Consider the following 18,715-nt stretch of genomic DNA (forward strand, 5'->3'; position numbering starts at 1 on the left):
TTTTCCAGTAAAACTCATAGATAATGCTCGCTGATGAAATCGTTCATTAAGTTCATTGTTTTTTTACCTCTACCACTACTATCTCCGTTTGTCCCAGGAAAGCTACGGAAATGATCACGATGGTAGGGAAAATTGCTGTCTAAATGACGCACACGTGTTATCGCCTCTTCCTCTCCTACTACCTGGCTAAGGAACAGTTCCGTTTTTTCGAGGCTCCTGGATTCCTCCATTTATCATGCGAAAAAATGGTGTGGGAAATAAACGAAGGAAGATTGTTTTTCCACTCAGCAGCTGAACAACATGACGCGCACATTTCGCTATATTTTTGTCGTTTCCCAGTTAATTTTTTTTATTTGTATTTGTAGTTTCCCAAAACTGATAAGGCACGAACTGTTCCCCGTTTTGTGTTGTTTGCCAAGAAACAGATTGTGCAAAAAAAAAAACACATACACACCCGTGAATGGTATGTAGACTAGACACCAATTCGAATCCTGGCTGATGCAATATCTAAATCGAGTACATCATGATCATAGCTTTTATGCTGCCAACTGCCATGTGCTTTGGCTGTAACTTAAGAGAGAGACCAGCGATAAGAGCAAAGGGGAAGAGCAACATTTTACATTGCGCTCTCTGTACGTCTCTCTCTTGCTGTTTTATTTCTCTTTGGCAGCTGCGCGGCTGATTGATAAACTAATAAATTAACGTTTTCCTCATCGTCTTCCTCGCTGCTTTATGCCGTATCTATCGCGCGATACAAATACGAATAGTTTCAATGTCAATGGCCTAGACAGAGTGTGACTCTGTCTCTTGTACTCGCATCGCATTCGCACTCGCACTCGGGCTGTGGCTCTCTGACCCTGTTGTAATGTGTGTCTGTGGGTCTCTCTCCGTCTCTCTCTCTCTCTCTCTCTCTCTCTGTTTATTTGTGCGTGTGTAACGTTGGTCTCCTCCTCTCCTTAGTGGGTCACAGTGGTTGTGATTGACCTTCCTTTTCCTTTCCATAGCTCTCCCTCCCATTTATCTCCGTTCCCCTTTAGCACGGGGTGTTATTGTTATTAATAATATTTTAAGGCGAAGATCAACAAAATTGCACGAAAACAACATGATAAACGATTTCCACGTGCATTTGGTATATTCCGACGTAACTGAAAGATAAACAACAATCGTGCACTGAGCGAAAGTGTAACTGGAATATGGGCATGGGCTGGAACGAACGCAAAACTTCTGCAACTGCACTGCACATCGAGAGCAAAAGTCACTGAACTGCTTACACTGCTTACCTTACACGCGAAGGCATGATCAAGGACGCCCACATTTGTGGCAATAGCTGTATGTGTGCGCGGATGTGGGGGGTGTGTCCGTGCATGTATACAATATCTCGCTATCTGCATGCGTGTGGGTGAGTGTTTTTGGAGGCGCGTTCGCTTGAAACGGGCCCACTTTTCTCATACATATACAAACATACATACAGATTGTATGTATACATCTGTGTGCATATATTTAACGTCACCCCATGAGGCGTATGCGTAATATGCCTTAACGTCCCACTTGCCCCTCGACTGACTTGTTTTTTCCCCTGAATCTTTACAATCATTTTGTTATTGTTTTGATGACTTATTTTCGATCCGTTTTTCTTACCTTGATAGCCGAACGCGTCATCGGAGAAGCAGCATTCGGGCTCGATCTCATGTGTACCCACAGTAAAGCCACAGTATAGCCACAGTATAGCCACAGAGTGTATTGGATTCTTAAAGAGGCAATAGCCAGAAGAAAGCTTATTTCCCGATCAATATAAACATTCAATCCTCTATCCTATCCTATCCTACACAGATAGCATCTATTACCCACAAATCTGTAAATATGCACACCATAGAGGGTATAGTAGATATTAAAAAATCGCTAGGATTTGATTATTATTGCACTCATTGAGGTGGTAATAAAAAACATTCGAGTGTTTGGCAAGCCACTCTCTGATTTTATATAATTAGTTTGGCATTCGTAATGTAAATAAATTGACTATACTTATCTTGGTCTCTTGTTGTTTTCATTTCTGTAAATATTCATTATGTTTTGCACCGGAAATGTATCACTTTGTTGTTGTTAATCGAAAATTGGGCTTAAGTTCTTGCTAATTCGAAATTGAAATCGAAATCGAATTCGCAAATTACGCACTTGATGGACGCGAAACGGTGGGAGCAGCGGGTGAAGGTGGCGGCTGAGGGTGGGGGTGGTGGTGCATATGTACAATGACGTAAAATCGGATTGGGGTTCAGCGGAGATCGAGCTACTTTAATCGCAGCCCGCAGCCAACAGCCAACTATGTCGAGGCAATTGGAACTGTGGCACCCCGCTTAGGCATGCGCTGCCCTGCCCTCCCCATGAGTCTCGAGTGATCCCATTCAATGCTATTCACAAATTCAAATATCGCTTTCTTTGTTATGCAGGGGGGCTATAGGGTTTCACGGACTACGCAGTATTAATCGTATGATATGGCAACGATATAGGCAGTTAAAGGTATTTGCTGCCACTCAAAAAACTGATCAACTGATCATCTGGGTGCTCTTTTTGGGGAGCTTATCAATCCATTGACGTAAGGCCCTGTGTCACACGCCCTCCCCGAAAAAATTTAAAGAAGCAAAAATGCTCAGTTATCAACTTATCAACCACGCCCACAGTCCTCCCCCGCCTGACAGTCCCCGCGATCAAAAGATACTCGTTTCCGGAGCTTTGGCTGTCAGGGAGTGTGGAGAGATAAAACTGTCCGAAGCACAGATACAAATACAGATACAGAGCACCACATGATCACGATCGGTTAGCCAGGTTGATGAATGCGGCTTTATCGCAGGAGTAGCCCCATCCCCTGCCCCAACAGCACACCACACACCCGCTGACAAATCATTCAAGAAGCCAATAAATTAGATAGCATTTTAGTCAGCAGACCATCATTGATTGGGATTCCGCAAGTCATTTGGAGTGCGGATATGGGTATGGGTATATCTATGTATACTATAAATTTGTAGAAAAAAATCTGTGTGTAAGCTATCTAAGGCTATCTCCGCAACGCGTGCACCAAATTGCATGATAGCCAGAGAATGTGGCATGGTTTGCACAAGCAAATTTTTACTTTCCCATAAATAGGTTCCTCAAGAATTAAAAATTAATCAAAAAAATCTTAAATTTGGTCCAAAAGTGTGTGTTTGCTTATTTCATTTTATTTATCCGCATCGCGTGAACCAAATTGCGAATGAGCACAAAATTCTTACATTTTTGTATAATTAGGTTCATGGAAAATTAAAAACTAATCAAAAAAGAAATCTTAAATTTGGTCTAAAAATTCGTGTTTGAACGCCTATTTATTTGTGGCTTCTGTAGAACAGAACATTTTATGATAGATTTTATTTGTATGCCTTTTTGTATTAAAAATTGTTTTCTGAAAAAATTGCAAAATTTGTGAGTATATTTATTGCTTTTAATTATCATTGTTTAATTCCGATGATTTCCTAAACATTGAATGCCTTTACTAAGCAGCGAAGCGCTTGTATGTACATACATACATATATGAGTGAAAGCCAAAAATCAGATATTTCGAGCGCTTCTGCTCTGATTTTTTCTACGTATTTCTAATATACAGCTGTGGCATAAAACCCCGGGGGCGACCGGCGTCCGGCGCAACCAGACGGGGGGCAACAACCCTATGCCGTGGTCTTGGCGGTTGGGCCTGGAGCACCACGTCGTATGCCCCCCGGGCCCCCCCCCGCGCTTTTACTGCTGCGCAGCTGGTGCTCCCTGCGGCCCCTCCCCAACCCCCCCGCGGCGTGGCCGACCCCCCTCCTTGGCCTCCTTTATATAGCATGTCTGACCACCTTCCCTTTATCCCGGTTCGGGCCTGGTCCTGTTCCCAACTCTCTCGGACCTGTGTCTTGGCCTCCAGTTGCACTCACTTGACCCGGCCTGGTTCCGGGTCCTGGGTGGCCCGTGCCGGCTTTTGTGGCGCGCCTCTGCCCACTCTGGGTCTAGCCCCGGTGGGCCCCTCTGCCGTTATGTGAGTTTCCCTCTGTTGCCGTGGGGCCTCCGGGCTCCTTTGGGGCGGTGGGGGCTATATGTATACTCTGACATTTGAATGAATCCATTGAACCAGTAGCAATTAAATGGAAATTTGTGCGCTTAGATTTAATGTGTTTCTTAAAGTTTCTCCAATACTGCAAGAATGTAGCAAAAGGCAAAAATATACTAGCTTGAAACGAAAATTACCATGAACTTGATTTTTTCTTTTTAAAGATCTACTGGCATCCCGATCCCGATCAAAAATTGGTGAGATATAAATATACATGCATACGTATGAACATACATACAATATATAATTGATGTTTATTATGGACAAAAATCGTGGGTGGGACTTAAGAGATTTATTTGCTTACGCGAGCTTTCTTTATTTTCATGTTCGGTCTTTGGTTCTTCTCGTTCCCATCCCTCAATCCATAGACTCGCACATTTTTTACTGCTCAAGGTTTTATCCCGCCATGGCACATGCCACTCAACCCCCCTCCCCATCGTAGCCTCCAATTTTCACTGTCGATCTTTGGCATTCAAAAATAGCACCCATGGAAAAAAGAGAAAATAAAAGAACAGTATTTTTGTCGGTGTTTACCAGCTGCGCTGCGACTATCTCTCTAATTGATAATTTTCGTGGATTTTCAAGGTTAGGGACAGTCGAAGGGGGTTTGCGGATACATAAGTAGATAGCGAAAGCGGTGGAGAGAGAATGTTAGAGGGATCATAACGTTTTACGATATTTTTAACGATCGCTCTTTGTGACCAATGCCTGATCTCGTGCCTGGGTCGCGTGCGGCAATCGGTAGATGCTAGTAGAAAAGAGTCACAAATTTTATGAAATCAACTAAATATATTCCAATGGAGAGGAGAGTCAATGACACGTGGGCCTCTTTGAAGAAGAACAAGAAGACAGAGACTCAGATCAGTAATTATTCGTACAGCCACTATCGATACGTTCATTTCCAAACTATTTTTGTAGTAGCTTTGTACATTCTACATGTATGATAAATTCATCCGATAATGGACACAATTATTTGTAGCTATTTATGTGTAGAGATATGTAGCTTCAGAAACGGAATACAACGTAGAGCCCTACGATGTTTTCCTTTATTAATATCTTCTGGTATAAAACACATCATTCATTATATAATTTCTTCCACTTATAAATTAAGCCATGCATAGGTACATATTTATGTAAATTTGGTCGTACATATGTACCTACATATAAACATACATATGTACATATATCATCTATGGGGCCGAAGATTCTTCCTACTTTACATTTACATGCTTTGGATAAATGTGTTGACTGTTAAGATTCTATACGATTTTGCCACTATTCGATACTGGGAGGTTATGTAAGGGTGTTGAGGCCAACTTTACTTTGGAGCATATTTCCTTAAAGGCTGGGCTCCCACAGAGAGGGCAAGGCACGACTCTTGTTAATGCGTGAGGACAAAAACCTTGAGTGGAAATCTGATCCTTCAGTCTGCAGCTGGCATAAGTTTAGGTGAACCCGAACCATCGATGAGCACCAGCTATTTGTTCAATTGTTTTGGGTAGAATCTATGCTAAATGGTTACACACACACACACACACACACACACACACATGCACGATCACCCACCCAATTCACATGCGCGTGGCCCGGTCGAGTCGTCAAAAAGGCAAAAACTTGATTCGGCGAAACAAAAAAAAAAATCGGCACACAAAGAAATACGAGAAAAAGAGACGAAAAAAAAGTGTCTAGTTGGCAAGTCAATCAGTCAGACAAGAGAGGCAGAAAGACAGACAGTCCGCCATAGCGACAGAGCGACGAAGAGACAGACAGACAGAGCGACAGAGTGTCCAAAAGAAATACTTTGTATGATACTCGCAGACTTTTGCATATCTGTGCATGTGTGAGTGGCACCTGTTCGAATCGGATTGCGTACATTATTCCGTGCTCTTTGCCCGCCGGCGGCTACTCTTTGGTTCTTTTTACAAACATTGGTGTCTATGCTGCGCGTGTGTCGCGCTCTTCGGCACCGCGAGCCGCTTAGCACCAACTTATTTGTTTGCTCTCGCTTATATAATAAACTACATACTCGGACATATACTGTGTTGTTTATCGAAATTGCGAGATATGCCGAGCCGATATGGGACGAGCCCTGAAATCTGACCAATCCGCAAGCGCTAACCGATAAGTGTGGATTATCTCACACACCACACAACTCATGTATGACAGATGACGCAGTGCGTCAGCAGATATGCTATATGTATCTGTTCTGAATGGGTATGGGTATGGGTATGGGGAATGAAGATATGGAATAACCAGACAGATCTAGATAGAATATCAATTTGGGATATACATATATTTATGCAAATATACTAAACATAAATGAAGTCAAAATCTATGTAGATAGGATGATTCTAGCCTGCTTTTTATTGCATATAATATGATCCAATTCAATATATGATTTAATAGATAGTTCAACTGAGATCCGCGATCTTTCATGTGAAGTTTGACTCAAGCATTCCAGCATAATCGGAATATTTATGTGCTGCCGAAAAATGAAATTCGGTTGCTACCTGGGGCTACCCTGCTAGCCAAAACTGAAAAATAATCTTCTCAGTTAAAAATATATAAACTGGTTGGAAAAGGCCCCCGAACTGGTCTCACTCCAGACAAAAATACATACATAAATGCAAAAATTAAACAATCCAGCCATAAGAAATGGCAATGGCAAACAACAAGAAAGCTCCAAATAAATTTAACGCAAATACATTCAAATTGATGCCAGACCAGACAAAGACTCAACAATGCGCCATTTATTTTCGAGTAGCTTCAAAGCAAAGCAACTCGATTTTGTTGCCCATCAAATGGCATCTAATTACGAGTTTCTCGCTTATTTCGGCGCTGCTGACGCTACTCATTCTCTTACTCGCTCGCACGCACTCTGCCCTGTGCAATTTCGCGCATTTTGCGGAGATTTAGAATCTAAATTGTGTATGTAAAATCTACATTTTAGATGTGGAATCGACATTGTAAATGTAGATGTAGATAATACATCTTCAGAAATCATAAGCTCACAAATTTATATACAGACTGAGTATAAAAGTAGAGTCGCGTCCCCAGAGGCGACTCACACGTTCCTTCTCGTTTTTTTTTTTTTGGCAACTTTCATTATCAATGTCAAGCACTAATTAAACGCTCTCGAAATAAAAATAAAAGCGAAAGCTGAAAGTGATAAGGTTTGGTACCTGCACATTTTATTAATGGATACGGAGAAGAAACGCTCGACAGTGTCTCTATATAGTAAGTAGTATGTGGAGTGTGTGCTTCCTGATTCGTGATAAGCATGAATGGAGTAAAGCCTCACGGCTCCCGAAATAGTCACAGCTGATTTCGGGTTTTTCAAACATGGCTAACACTATTTTAAAGGTTTTTTAAAAACTTTGTCATGCTTTGTTAAGCTTTGTTACTACGCGTAAGAAGCACTTCAGTGTGGCCAGCAATTTATATTTCCTGCAATAAAAGCCACCACTATTTTAGTCAAAGGCCTTCTTTCAGCCCATAATTGATTTACCACCGATTAAAATTCCAAGCAATTATTTAATTGGAAACACACACTTTTTGCTATTCAGACTTACAGACGTTTGGCGCCCACTTTATGAAATGAGCCCCAGTACATGACTTGTTCGGCTCATTTCGTCAAATTATATAACAAATTTATTAAAATTAAGTTAATTACAACAACAAAATATTTAAAAAAGATGCATCAGAATTGAGTCGTACACAAAATTAATTAACAAAATTAACCGCCCTATTATACATACATATATGAACACAATGTACATACATATTTTTGAATGATTCGTACATTCGTTCACTATCAGTCTCCTATCGGTTACTGGGATGGGTTTCGTGATTTATTTTTAAAGTCGCTGGCAACCAAAGCTTATCAATCTATTGGGTAATGTCAGGGGGAAAGAAGGTGCGAAACGAGAACGAGGGGGAAGCTCAAGGCGTGGGCCTGGCATCGCATGTTTGGGGACTGTTGCTAGAGGGACTGTTGCTTATCGCCATCCATTGGGATCAATGTGCGTCATCGCTTTGAGATCGGTGTAGGGCTTCCCACTGCAACAGTTTCCTCGAAATTCTACTCCAGTTTCAACTCAGCGTACGCGAAAGTCCTTCGTAGTAATTGACATATGGCAGGTATTTGGCTTCGCTGGTGATTTGAACCGGTTCGGACAGCCATTCACCATGCTGCATCACATCCGCCGAGATCCAATTACACAGTCCCCTACTTACGTGTATGTGTATAGGCCATATGGACATGTGCATCGAAACTGGTTGGTTCAGCGCCAGATCGATCAGCAGTCTTCAGTCCGAACGAGGTCTTCCTACATGGCCCGCATCGTGGTGCACTTACTACAGACATATGTATGTGCATAGATAGATACAGATCAACAACATATTTGGGGTGGCCGAGTGTATGTACATAGGCTCGTCTATATTTACAAGGTGTTCGAAAGAAATAGTTACAATACAATTTATTGTTGGCTGAGGTACGAGCGTTTGGCGACAGTGGATGTTAGGGGATTTTCTTGATGTGCGACTTTGTGTGCTTCACCTTCGACGTGAGCACGTCGTAGCCCAGGCTGATGATGTTGTCGTAGAAGATGCGGTAGTGGGTGGGTATCCAGTAGAAGTTTATGAACTGCGCCGCCGGCCACACTGTCCACTCGGCAGCGTACAGCTTCCAGGCCTTCTCCTTGATCTCCTCCCACACCTCGTGCTTATCCTTCTTTTCCAGCAGTCCTAGGGTGACAAAGAAGACGCTGATGTAGACGGGCGAGCATATCAGCTGGTCGAGCACAATCTTCTTGGCCACCACACGCATGCTGCGGCCGGGCATCCGCTTGTCTAGCATCTTGTACCAGTAGTGGCAAATAACGCCCACGGTGACACCGCTGGTGGCCATGTGACTGGTGCGCAGGCTGTCAAACCGTTCAATCTCCCCGTTGTAGATCTCCAAGTGTTGCTCCATCACATCGCCGAGGCAGCTGAGCGTCAGCGAGATGCCCACGTTGGTGAACAGTAGGAACCTATTGCTGAACGCACTGGCGTGCCACTCACTCAGCTTTCGCATCAGTTCGGAGCGAGAGCGGGAGCCGGAGCCAGTGCTGGTACCAGTACCAGTGCCGGTGGCAACATTTCGCAAGAGGTTCAGTCTAATGAGGCGCCCGCTCCTGGTGGCGGCTGAGAAGAGGATCCGGGCCTGGCAGCGAATGGATAGCATATTGATTGTTTGTTATGTGCGAATAGTTTGGAGGAGTTTGGACGTAACAGAATACGGTTTCACGGGTTGGTTGGGTTGAAACGAAATTTACATGGTCTCCAGTTGCAGTGCGTTGCAGTCACAGGTCGGACCACAGGTTGCACTGGTGATCTTTAATTAATTCTAAACCTAATTTAAACCGTTTTGTACATAATTTTCCTAAATGTTTAACGGACTTGACTTTTAAAAGGCCAAAAGGCCAGAAAAAACAACCAACAACAATCACGTGTAGTAGCAGCTGTTCGACCAGGGCTGAACATGTTATCGACTCATCAACCGATATGTCAAATTTCAATTCACTTGAAAAAACCACTTAAATTATACATAAAGTAGTTATATACTTAATGGGGCAGCACTAAACAAAATTTGTTGTCCTTAAACTAATCATAGCTACAAAACTCAATATTTTTTTTGTATGCATTATCATATCGATGGCACATTCGATGTTGATGAGTCGATAGTAGAACAAGGCGACAACCCTAGAAAGCATTCCATTGCGTTTTGTTTTCATTTTTTTTGCAAGCGTTGTATTAAGAAGTTGTAAGTCTTAATCGGTGATTGTCAGTAACTTCTTTGTACCAACCCCATATCAATTATTAAATCTGTAATTGTCCATCTCCTGGGTGTCCATCCACTGCAGTGGGACAACAGGCAAGGATACATCCAACAGCTGGGGTGAGGTATGTGTTCATGTATGGCATATCATAAGTATGTTTGTTCGTGTAGCTTGTTGTTGTGCAAAGTGAGTCCATTAATGTACTCCAAAACAAAAGCACAGCAGATAAGCATTACAACGATTGAATCGCGCACTGTCACACACCGTCTCGGAATAGCACTTTAACCATTTCTTTTCGCCTAGATCCCAAGGCAAACAAAGGAACGCAGCTACACACAAACACGACCGCAATCACATCAATCTCTAGCATACGCACACTAACGCAGCGAGGGCAAGAGTGAGTGAGAGAGAGAGAGAGAGAGAGAGAAAATGGGACGCATATTTCTGGAGCATCTGGGAGGCCTGAAGCTCTTCAACTGCGCCCAGTGCCACACGAACCTGACCAACCGCAGCCAACTGATCAGCACGAGATTCACTGGGGCGACGGGTAAGCCACACCATCCATCATACCCATCACCAAGTTATGCAACGGATGGCAGCTGGAATCGCATTATGATTACATCTCATTGTTCCCACAGGCCGTGCCTACCTGTTTAAACGCGTGGTCAACCTGACCTTCAGCAACATCCAGGAGCGTGTCATGCTCACTGGACGGCACATGGTGCGCGACGTCATGTGCAAGAACTGCGGCGCCAAGCTGGGCTGGATGTACGAGTTCGCCACCGAGGAGTCCCAAAAGTGAGTACCCGGTTCGCAATGATCCGCAACCCTGACCAAAGAGGGCTCATCCTCACTGCTCTCGCTCTAGATACAAGGAGGGACGCGTCATCCTGGAGTATGCATTGATCAACGAGGCGGAGGGCTTTCCTGCAGAGGTGCCCACTACGAGCCATTGAATCTGATCGAGAACAGGGCTAGCTGCTGGCATACCAGTCCAGCCCGCACCGATCCGCACCCCCGAAGAAACCATGCATAAGGCGACTCGAACCGCGCATAAACCTTAGTATTGAATAGCAAGCCGAAGGCGAGGGCTTTTATAAATTAAGCCTAATTAAGAGAACAGATCAGATCGCCGTAGTCAATGATTGAGCTCCGTGTCTGTGCCCAGAGCGGGCAGCAGCATCACGACAGAAGACGCACACATGGCCCTGTCTTAACGTTACTTAAACGTAGTTTTAGGCATTTAGCACATAAGCAGCTGCGGCTCCCCTATTGTAAAACATACCATGAGGCTGAACTGCTATAAGGTTCGGTTCCAGTCGCTGTGGCCCCTCACAAAAGGCAAACCAACCAAACGATCGATCCGAACAGATTACCCATAAATAATCACATTTGTTTATTTTTTTAAACGAGATCTCTAGCCCGTAAATAAATCAACAATAAATAAAGCACACTGATTCAACGAATATTACAACAATTCAAGGCGCTTGGCTGTTGGTTCTTTAGTTGTCATCTCTTTATTGTTTACACAAATGCATCAAAAATGCATTAAATTCTATGTTTTCTGCTTTATGTGTGTGTGTTTGTGTATGTTGTGTGTGTCCTTTTGTTTAAAATAATCCTAGTTCTATTTGCCCGTCTTTTTAACCATGGCCAGGGCATTCTCGTTGGCAATCATTTGGAATTCCTGGAAGCGCTGCGAAACACGCTGATTCATTTTGAGGTACTTTTCCATGCAGTTCAGCGAGCATTTCTCCTGCAAATAACAAAAGCAGGATACTGGTAAATGAACTGGGGGACTTGCAAGCGAATCGCATCCCATCTCACTTACCTCGGTGTCCTTCACGTCGCGGGATGTGAAGTCGCGAACGCAGTCTGTGAAACACATTTCGGATAGCCGGTTGTAGGACATCAGGAAGTCGGAGAACTACATGTGATGGATGGGATCAGCGATTAGTACATTTGTTCACAATGTGGATAGATTTCATCGGCTGCATTGCATCACGTTGGGAAATGATTTGCGGAATTCGAGAGCCAAGAATGTCTCCCCACTCACCGTTTTCATCTGGTCCTTGTCCAGCTGGTCTACAGCAATACTTTCCGGACTTTTTGCCATGTTTTTTTGTTACGTTTAATTGAACTTTTCTTAATAACGAAACTTCCAAGGGAATTTTACTCTATATTAAATAATAGTATGGACGTCAGCTGTGAGCACCGATATGTCAAGTCGACCAGGGCTGCAGCGAAGCATGCTAATATTTGACATAAGAACTATCGATTGGTCGCAACCACATTTTTAATTTTATTTCATCAATTTCAAAATAGAATCGTATTATTTATGCTTTATTTATTGTATTTTACAACATTATGTCGCTAAAATGTTCAATGTTTAAACGATAGTTGAAAATATCGCCAAATTACCATAAATCGATATCGCACAACCAGAGTAGCATATGGCGTACCTATCGGCTGGCAGCCATCTTTCTTTTCAATAAAAATCATATCTGAAAAATTTTCTGCTGGGTGTGCCCGCGATTGCTGGAAAACTTATATTTTCAGCAACGCAATTGCAACTATTTGAGGAAAAAAAAGTAAAAGCATTAAGTATTTACACGCCCGAAGACACCTCACTAGCACACATCGCCAAAATGCCACGATACCGGGAATGGGATCTTGCCTGCAAAGTCTACGTGGGAAATCTAGGCTCATCTGCCTCCAAATACGAGATTGAGAACGCATTCAGCAAGTATGGACCCTTGCGCAACGTTTGGGTGGCCCGCAACCCGCCAGGCTTTGCCTTTGTGGAGTTTGAAGACCGTCGGGACGCAGAAGACGCAACCCGTGGCCTGGATGGAACCCGTTGCTGCGGCACACGCATTCGAGTGGAAATGTCTTCTGGTCGGTCACGCGAAGGACGAGGCGGTGGCGGCGGCGGCGGTGGTGGTGGAGGAGGCGGTGGCGGTGGACCGCGTCGTGGCGCCCGAAGCGGTAGTGGAGGCGGCGGCGGCGGTGGTGCCCGTGCTGGGGACGGCGGTGGACGATATAGGTGAGTCTCGGCAATAGGTTATGAAATTATTAATATGCTCGTTTCCATGTGTAGGTGCATAACACACACACACGCACGCATGCAGATGTGCAGAATATTTATGGTGCCATCGGACCGTGCATGTGTGCGTGCGTGTGGTTGCGAAAAAATCGATTTGAGTATACATACACAAGAGAAAGAAAAAAAAGAAAAGATACAATGATTACATGTCCATGCCTGGTGCGCGCACAGTGGCGTCTGCACAGTGGGGAACAGTCGCGTGCGCACAAGTCGTCCGAGGTGCCACTGTCGTACACTTGAGGGTCAGCCGTGACGTCTGCGTGAACGTGAACGTCAACGTCCTACGCCCACAGGCAGATGCTAGTCCTCTTTTGCATGCAAACTTTTAACCTCATCCGCATCGCTGTGCACCGATGCATCATACTATTCTTATGCTTTTCACATTCATTTCGCACAGACTCGGCCTGGCCGAGGGTGGGGTAGGGGTTAGGGGAAGGGGGAGTGGTTGAACCAAACCCAAAAAAAAATAAGAAAAGAAAAACCTTTGAAAATTATGTTGTGTTTTTGTAACTTGCAATGAAAAATGGAACGAATGGAGCCAGTTTTAATGTGGTTTCACAATCATTTTGCAGGATCAAGTCTTCTACTACTACAAGCACAACAACAACAACTACAACAATAAGAACAACAACAACAGCTACTACTACTAGAACTTCTACTACTCCTCTTCCTTCAACAAGAACTACTACTACAACAACAACCACCACCACCACCACCAGAACAAGTTCACGTCTCACAACTACTACAGCTCCTGCTCCTCCTCAGACACACATTTCACAACTCCAACTCCAACAAGAACACCAACAATACCATACACCACAACCAACTGCCAACGAAAGTTGTGTGGCCTCAGTATGATATTTGCCGATTTCTGCTACTTCAACAAGTTCGATATATTCCGTTGACAGCAACAAATGACGATTACTGCAACACTAAATGCATACATGCTCCCTTCCACCACAATCAACACCACCACAACCAACACCACCACAACCACACCACTACCACCTACAGGATGGGATCCATGGGTGCAGTCAGTCCAGGTCCAGTCCAGTCCACACCATCATCAACAGCAACAACCAACAACTCGAGGCTATGGCTATGGCTACGGCTGCGGCTGCAGCAGCGACAACCAACAATCAGCACACCCACCCACCCAACCACCCACACACACACATCAGTCACAGTTCATTTTTGTTTTTCTTTTGTTTCTTCTGATTTATGTTCTGTTGCAAGTTGCAATATTGTTGACTGCAGCAAATCAGCAAAGGCCGCCGCATCGTGTCCATCTCTGCCACAGCCAACCTTCACCCATCTCATCAGCAGCTTCTGCTGCTTCTATTCCACCCACCAAACAAACAACCAACCAACACGAATAACCACACTAAAAACAGAAGCAGCAGCAAGTGCGACAACCAGTAAAGCAACAAAGCCACAGCCAGCAAACACTATAACCATATAACCGTTCCAGAGAATCCATCCGAATCCAAATCCAAAACAAACTCTAATTATATCTCTGTACAGAAACACAGACACTCAAACCGAAACGAAACGAATACGAAACCCAGATACAGACACCAAACCAAACCAATCCAATCCAACCTCAATCCCAATACAATCGAATCCAGCAACGCTTCATTCAGCCAACTTGCAACCAACTTGGTACAACGTCAACGTTCTTAGGCCTCGACTACTTCTCTTCAGAGCTTCAGGTCGATCGATTTGTCCCAACCTCATCATCACCAATCAATCAATCAACCAAACAACCACCACATCATTTGTCATCTTCAGCGCAGCCTACCAGCAACAGCAACAACAGCTACAGCTACAACAACAGCTACTGCTACTACTACTATGTACTACTACTACTATTACAACAACAAATTCAACAACAACAATCAAAAGAATACACCAACAAGACTTGAGAGCTGGCAATGGAAGTCGATCCATTAATTTGAGATTGGCTACCCTTCCCGTTGCTGGTTCTTGTTGGTGATGCGCCTACTCAACCTCCCAGTAGTTGCACCTCTTCCTCTGCTCAAAGCTCAATCAATCAAATCAATGAATGAATGAATCCAATGAAATCAATCAATCAAACGATTGATCGATCAGCTCTTGAGGCTGCCCTCACGCTAATGCAATGCAACCGCCCTTCTTCAATCGCAGCAAGTATGAAACCTTTCTTGGCCGCCAAGCAGAAGCGCAGCTTATCCCAAAGCCAGCAACCACAACGACTGCAGCGAAGAAGCAATATGTTTGGTCAAACAATACTCGTATTAACCGCATTAACCAAAATGATCTATTCTGTTTTTTTTTTTTTTTAAGAATTATTTTTGTGGTACGGTTTCTGTTTCTGTTTCCGTTTCCGTTTCCTGTTCTTATGTTTGTTTCTGTTCTTTTGATCGTTCTTCTCTTTTATTTTTTTGTGTCTTTCGATAAATGTTGTTGTTCACGCTAATGGTCTGCTCTATATATCTGTATATATGTGTGCATGCAAAAATACCACCCGATCAACTCAAAGCAAACCTCTTCACCCACAATGCCAACAACCAACCAACCAACCACCCAGCGCAACCAAGCAAGCAATCCGATCAGTCAATCAATCAGGCAAGCTAGCACCAGGAGCGTGGCCCTCGACTTACTCCTCATCCCAAGCTCCGACGTCGTCGTCGTCGTCTCTGCTCGTCTCGTCTCGTCCTGCTATGGTCGTCTGGTCTGGTCACGTCTCGTCTCGTCTCGTATCTCCATCTTAAGCATCGCGGATGGCTCTTTGGGAGCGCACCACCACCAATCATTCCTCCACAGTTGCCGCTTCTACTGATGCTGCTTCCACTACTGCTTCTCCATCCAACTCCGACCAACCAACTTCTTCAGCTGCAGTCAACAGGCGATAAAATAAGCAAAACAAAAAAAACCAAAAAAAAAAGAACAGTCATCACCAAAAACAACACACCAAAAAGCCACCACAGTACCACCAATCCACAACCACAGACACCACTTAATCAATCGAAATCAGAATATCAGTATCAGAATCGTATCAACTGTCCTACAACTACAACTACAACTACAACACAACAACAACTACAGCTATTACTACAACTACAACTACAGTCTTCTCAGTCTGCTCTGATCATCAACCAACCAATCAAATCAATCAATCAACCAACTAAGCAACCAACCAACCAACCAATCAACCAGTCAATCAACCACCAACCAACCAACCAACCACCACCACCACCAACTACTTATGTAAAGTCACAACACCACCAACGCTTTCGTAACGGGGCCCAAAAGTCAGCCAAAAAATCTGCCACCTCAACTCAAATCTCAACCACCTCAACCAAGCTAAAAGCCAGCTCTCAGCTCAGAGAGCTCAGCTCAGCTCCAATCAGCAATCCGCTCCAATCAACTCCGCTCAGCTCAGCTCTGCCTCCGTTCAGATCAGATCAACTCAACCTCCAACGACCTCGACCTCAACCTCAGCTCTGCTCAGCTCAACCCACAGTCCAGCCCAGCCCGACTCTGTTCAAGTTGTGTGTGTTGTTCGATCGAGACTACATTCTCAACTATCAACTTTACCTACATATTAAGGAATTGCTAATTATTACATTCATTTTCAGTCAGCGACAGTACAAAAACTATTAATTTTTATTTTCTCTCTCTCTCTCTTTCCTCTCTCTCTCTCTCCCGCTCTCTCTATCTGTGTCTGTGGTGCCACCCATATCCGTTTAATTTCAGATCGAGATCCCCCAGAAGGTCGAGGACACGCAGTCGCAGCTTCTCAAGGGATCGTCGCAGCCGTTCCGACTCCCGGGATCGGCACTAGGAGGCGAAGAATACCGTTGCAGCAGATTAAACCTATACATATATATATATATTTTATATATATAAATTCATATATATATATACACTTACACAGGCTCACCACCCCACCCCTCCCTCTCAAAAAGAAACACCACCACAGTCACATAGATTATAGTAGAGAGCTACAGTTGTGGCCGAAGAAAGTTATTGATTCACCAGCTCACCAGCAGGCAGCAGCTACGAAATTCCTTTAACCCTGGAGTAATGGTCATCCCCATGTGGATGTAAGTTTAAAGTAATTGTAAAGTTGATCTATCTATCAGTTTATTGGATGTCCTCCTAGGGGCTGATTAAGTAAAAGTTTGATCGTAACAGTAAGACCCACAACGTAATTCCCTCCTATCCAAACCCTATGCGAATCATGACCGACTGGTAAGGAGGGAAGCTGTGCAGTGCAGTACGGTAGATGTTGGTATATAGGAGTTAAGAATATGTTAGATTCTAATCATCAGATCAGCGTTGCATCAGCAACAAACAACAACAAACAACAGAAACAGCACACGGAAGAAGAACAAGAAAATAACAAGATGAGAAAAATCAAAAGGTAAATGCGATTTAACATTCATGGACGCATTATATTGCTTTTTTTGTTGTGTTGTTTATTTGAAAATCTGTCGTAACACAAAATGTCTAAAAAAAAAAAAAAATAAAAAAAATACTGAAAATTAAATCGTGTTTTTATTAAACAAGAGCTGCCATTTATATCCTTAGCCTTGTCTATGATCAGAATGATAATAGACACCGGTACATTTTAAAATTTGTCATTTGCTGGACAAATCAGGCTTGGAACTTTTTCCTATACGTTTGAGATAAAATTCATCTTAGGAAAAAACTTAAACTAACAAGAACATCTTTTCGTGTTGATGAGGATCGGAAATATAAAATAAATATAATGAAAATAAACATTCAGGAATATTTTATGAATAGGGATTTGGATAAGCAGTCTAACTCTGTACACGGAGATGAAGGAGATCCCCAACAGTTTACTCCAGTATATTTGATGACGATAAAATGAATCCCAAATCCCACCGGTTCAAAACAGTGAATAAAATAACACCCGCTTTCAAAGGGTTTATTGTTGTGAATGGCGATCTATCAATTTGCATTGCTATTGCATAATAATACCAGTCAGATTTTGGGTAAGCTTGTATAACAATGCAATAAAAAAGAAAGAGACAGACTCTGTTCCCCTGAACCAGAGCAGGATAGCAAGCTGTTTAGATGTACATAATGATACGTAATGGTATCGCTGTTCTCGGCTTGGTGCGGGTATTTTTATTAAAGTACCCTTGAGAGGATAGAGGGAATAATCTCGGACCCCGTAAATTTATACATATGTATATAGATTTATGTACATATGTACACAAAGTCTTTCAGCAATGATGGGATATAAGCTTCTGAACGTTCTTCCTCCAGCACCCTGCCCGGCTAATACCAGCATCCAGACCGCAGCCTCCTGGACACCAAATGCCCAGAGTTCCAACATTAGCCTCTGCCAGTACAAGAAAAACACAGCCCCTCCAATAGTCTTCCATTAGCTCTTTCACTCCATTGAAACATCTCTCCTCAAACACAACTTCCTATACACAGAAGGTCCAAAGCAGGTGGCATTACTAGTAACAGCATATCCAACGAGAAAACAACAATAAAAACTGGATTGAAGTCATCTTTGTACTTTGTATTCATAGATTCTATTTATCGAAATCATTGCAATACAGGAGCTATAAAAATCTGCCGAAATAAACGAGGAAAACATGCGATTGGCACTGCTCACTCCCTCTGCTTTACTTCTACTACGCCAGCTCAGGC

General features: G+C 43.4%; 4 protein-coding genes across 7 annotated transcripts; 2 read left to right on the forward strand and 2 right to left on the reverse strand.

The window, feature by feature from the left end:
* Positions 1-8,499: 8,499 nt before the first annotated feature.
* On the reverse strand, positions 8,500-9,341 carry LOC111071714 (mpv17-like protein 2). Its single transcript, XM_022363198.2, has one exon. It carries the CDS (start codon positions 9,339-9,341, stop codon positions 8,634-8,636), a length of 708 nt encoding a protein of 235 aa, XP_022218890.2. The 3' UTR covers positions 8,500-8,633.
* A 516-nt stretch (positions 9,342-9,857) lies between these two features.
* On the forward strand, positions 9,858-11,413 carry LOC111071715 (protein yippee). Of its 2 annotated transcripts, none has more exons than XM_022363199.2 (4): positions 9,858-10,060; positions 10,240-10,483; positions 10,575-10,734; positions 10,805-11,413. In XM_022363199.2, exons 2-4 carry the CDS (start codon positions 10,366-10,368, stop codon positions 10,890-10,892), a joined length of 366 nt encoding a protein of 121 aa, XP_022218891.1. In that variant the 5' UTR covers positions 9,858-10,060; positions 10,240-10,365; the 3' UTR covers positions 10,893-11,413. The 2 variants fall into 2 exon arrangements, with proteins under 2 accessions (XP_022218891.1, XP_022218892.1); XM_022363200.2 differs by having other exon boundaries at positions 9,858-10,055.
* Positions 11,394-12,153, reverse strand: LOC111071716 (mitochondrial import inner membrane translocase subunit Tim9). The gene is made up of 3 exons (XM_022363201.2): positions 11,993-12,153; positions 11,768-11,863; positions 11,394-11,692 (listed from the first exon to the last, which is right to left on the reverse strand). Exons 1-3 carry the CDS (start codon positions 12,050-12,052, stop codon positions 11,564-11,566), a joined length of 285 nt encoding a protein of 94 aa, XP_022218893.1. The 5' UTR covers positions 12,053-12,153; the 3' UTR covers positions 11,394-11,563.
* Positions 12,154-12,413: 260 nt separating this feature from the next.
* LOC111071713 (RNA-binding protein 1) lies at positions 12,414-17,571 on the forward strand. Of its 3 annotated transcripts, XR_002607504.2 has the most exons (3): positions 12,418-12,982; positions 16,781-17,130; positions 17,190-17,571. XR_002607504.2 is itself a non-coding variant. In XM_022363196.2 (2 exons), the coding sequence occupies exons 1-2, from the start codon at positions 12,585-12,587 to the stop codon at positions 13,898-13,900; spliced, it is 684 nt and encodes a 227-aa protein (XP_022218888.2). In that variant the 5' UTR covers positions 12,414-12,584; the 3' UTR covers positions 13,901-14,148. The 3 variants fall into 3 exon arrangements, 2 of the variants coding, with proteins under 2 accessions (XP_022218888.2, XP_022218889.1); XM_022363196.2 differs by lacking the exons at positions 16,781-17,130; positions 17,190-17,571 and adding an exon at positions 13,615-14,148 and having other exon boundaries at positions 12,414-12,982; XM_022363197.2 differs by having other exon boundaries at positions 16,781-17,571.
* The last annotated feature ends 1,144 nt before the right edge of the window (positions 17,572-18,715 follow it).

Source organism: Drosophila obscura, unplaced genomic scaffold, assembly GCF_018151105.1.
Source record: "Drosophila obscura isolate BZ-5 IFL unplaced genomic scaffold, ASM1815110v1 contig_185, whole genome shotgun sequence".
In the NCBI taxonomy this organism is placed as follows: domain Eukaryota; kingdom Metazoa; phylum Arthropoda; class Insecta; order Diptera; family Drosophilidae; genus Drosophila; species Drosophila obscura.

Bases quoted from the DNA above. Each gene is read 5' to 3' on its own strand.
- LOC111071714 (XM_022363198.2), bottom strand. From the start codon at position 9,341: ATGCTATCCATTCGCTGCCAGGCCCGGATCCTCTTCTCAGCCGCCACC.
- LOC111071715 (XM_022363199.2), top strand. From the start codon at position 10,366: ATGGGACGCATATTTCTGGAGCATCTGGGAGGCCTGAAGCTCTTCAAC. The intron at 10,484-10,574 runs GTAAGCCACACC...TTGTTCCCACAG, and splicing joins GAGATTCACTGGGGCGACGG to GCCGTGCCTACCTGTTTAAA. The intron at 10,735-10,804 runs GTGAGTACCCGG...CTCTCGCTCTAG, and splicing joins GCCACCGAGGAGTCCCAAAA to ATACAAGGAGGGACGCGTCA.
- LOC111071716 (XM_022363201.2), bottom strand. From the start codon at position 12,052: ATGGCAAAAAGTCCGGAAAGTATTGCTGTAGACCAGCTGGACAAGGAC. The intron at 11,864-11,992 runs GTGAGTGGGGAG...CATCACATGTAG, and splicing joins ACAAGGACCAGATGAAAACG to TTCTCCGACTTCCTGATGTC. The intron at 11,693-11,767 runs GTAAGTGAGATG...TGTTATTTGCAG, and splicing joins GCGACGTGAAGGACACCGAG to GAGAAATGCTCGCTGAACTG.
- LOC111071713 (XM_022363196.2), top strand. From the start codon at position 12,585: ATGCCACGATACCGGGAATGGGATCTTGCCTGCAAAGTCTACGTGGGA. The intron at 12,983-13,614 runs GTGAGTCTCGGC...ATCATTTTGCAG, and splicing joins GACGGCGGTGGACGATATAG to GATCAAGTCTTCTACTACTA.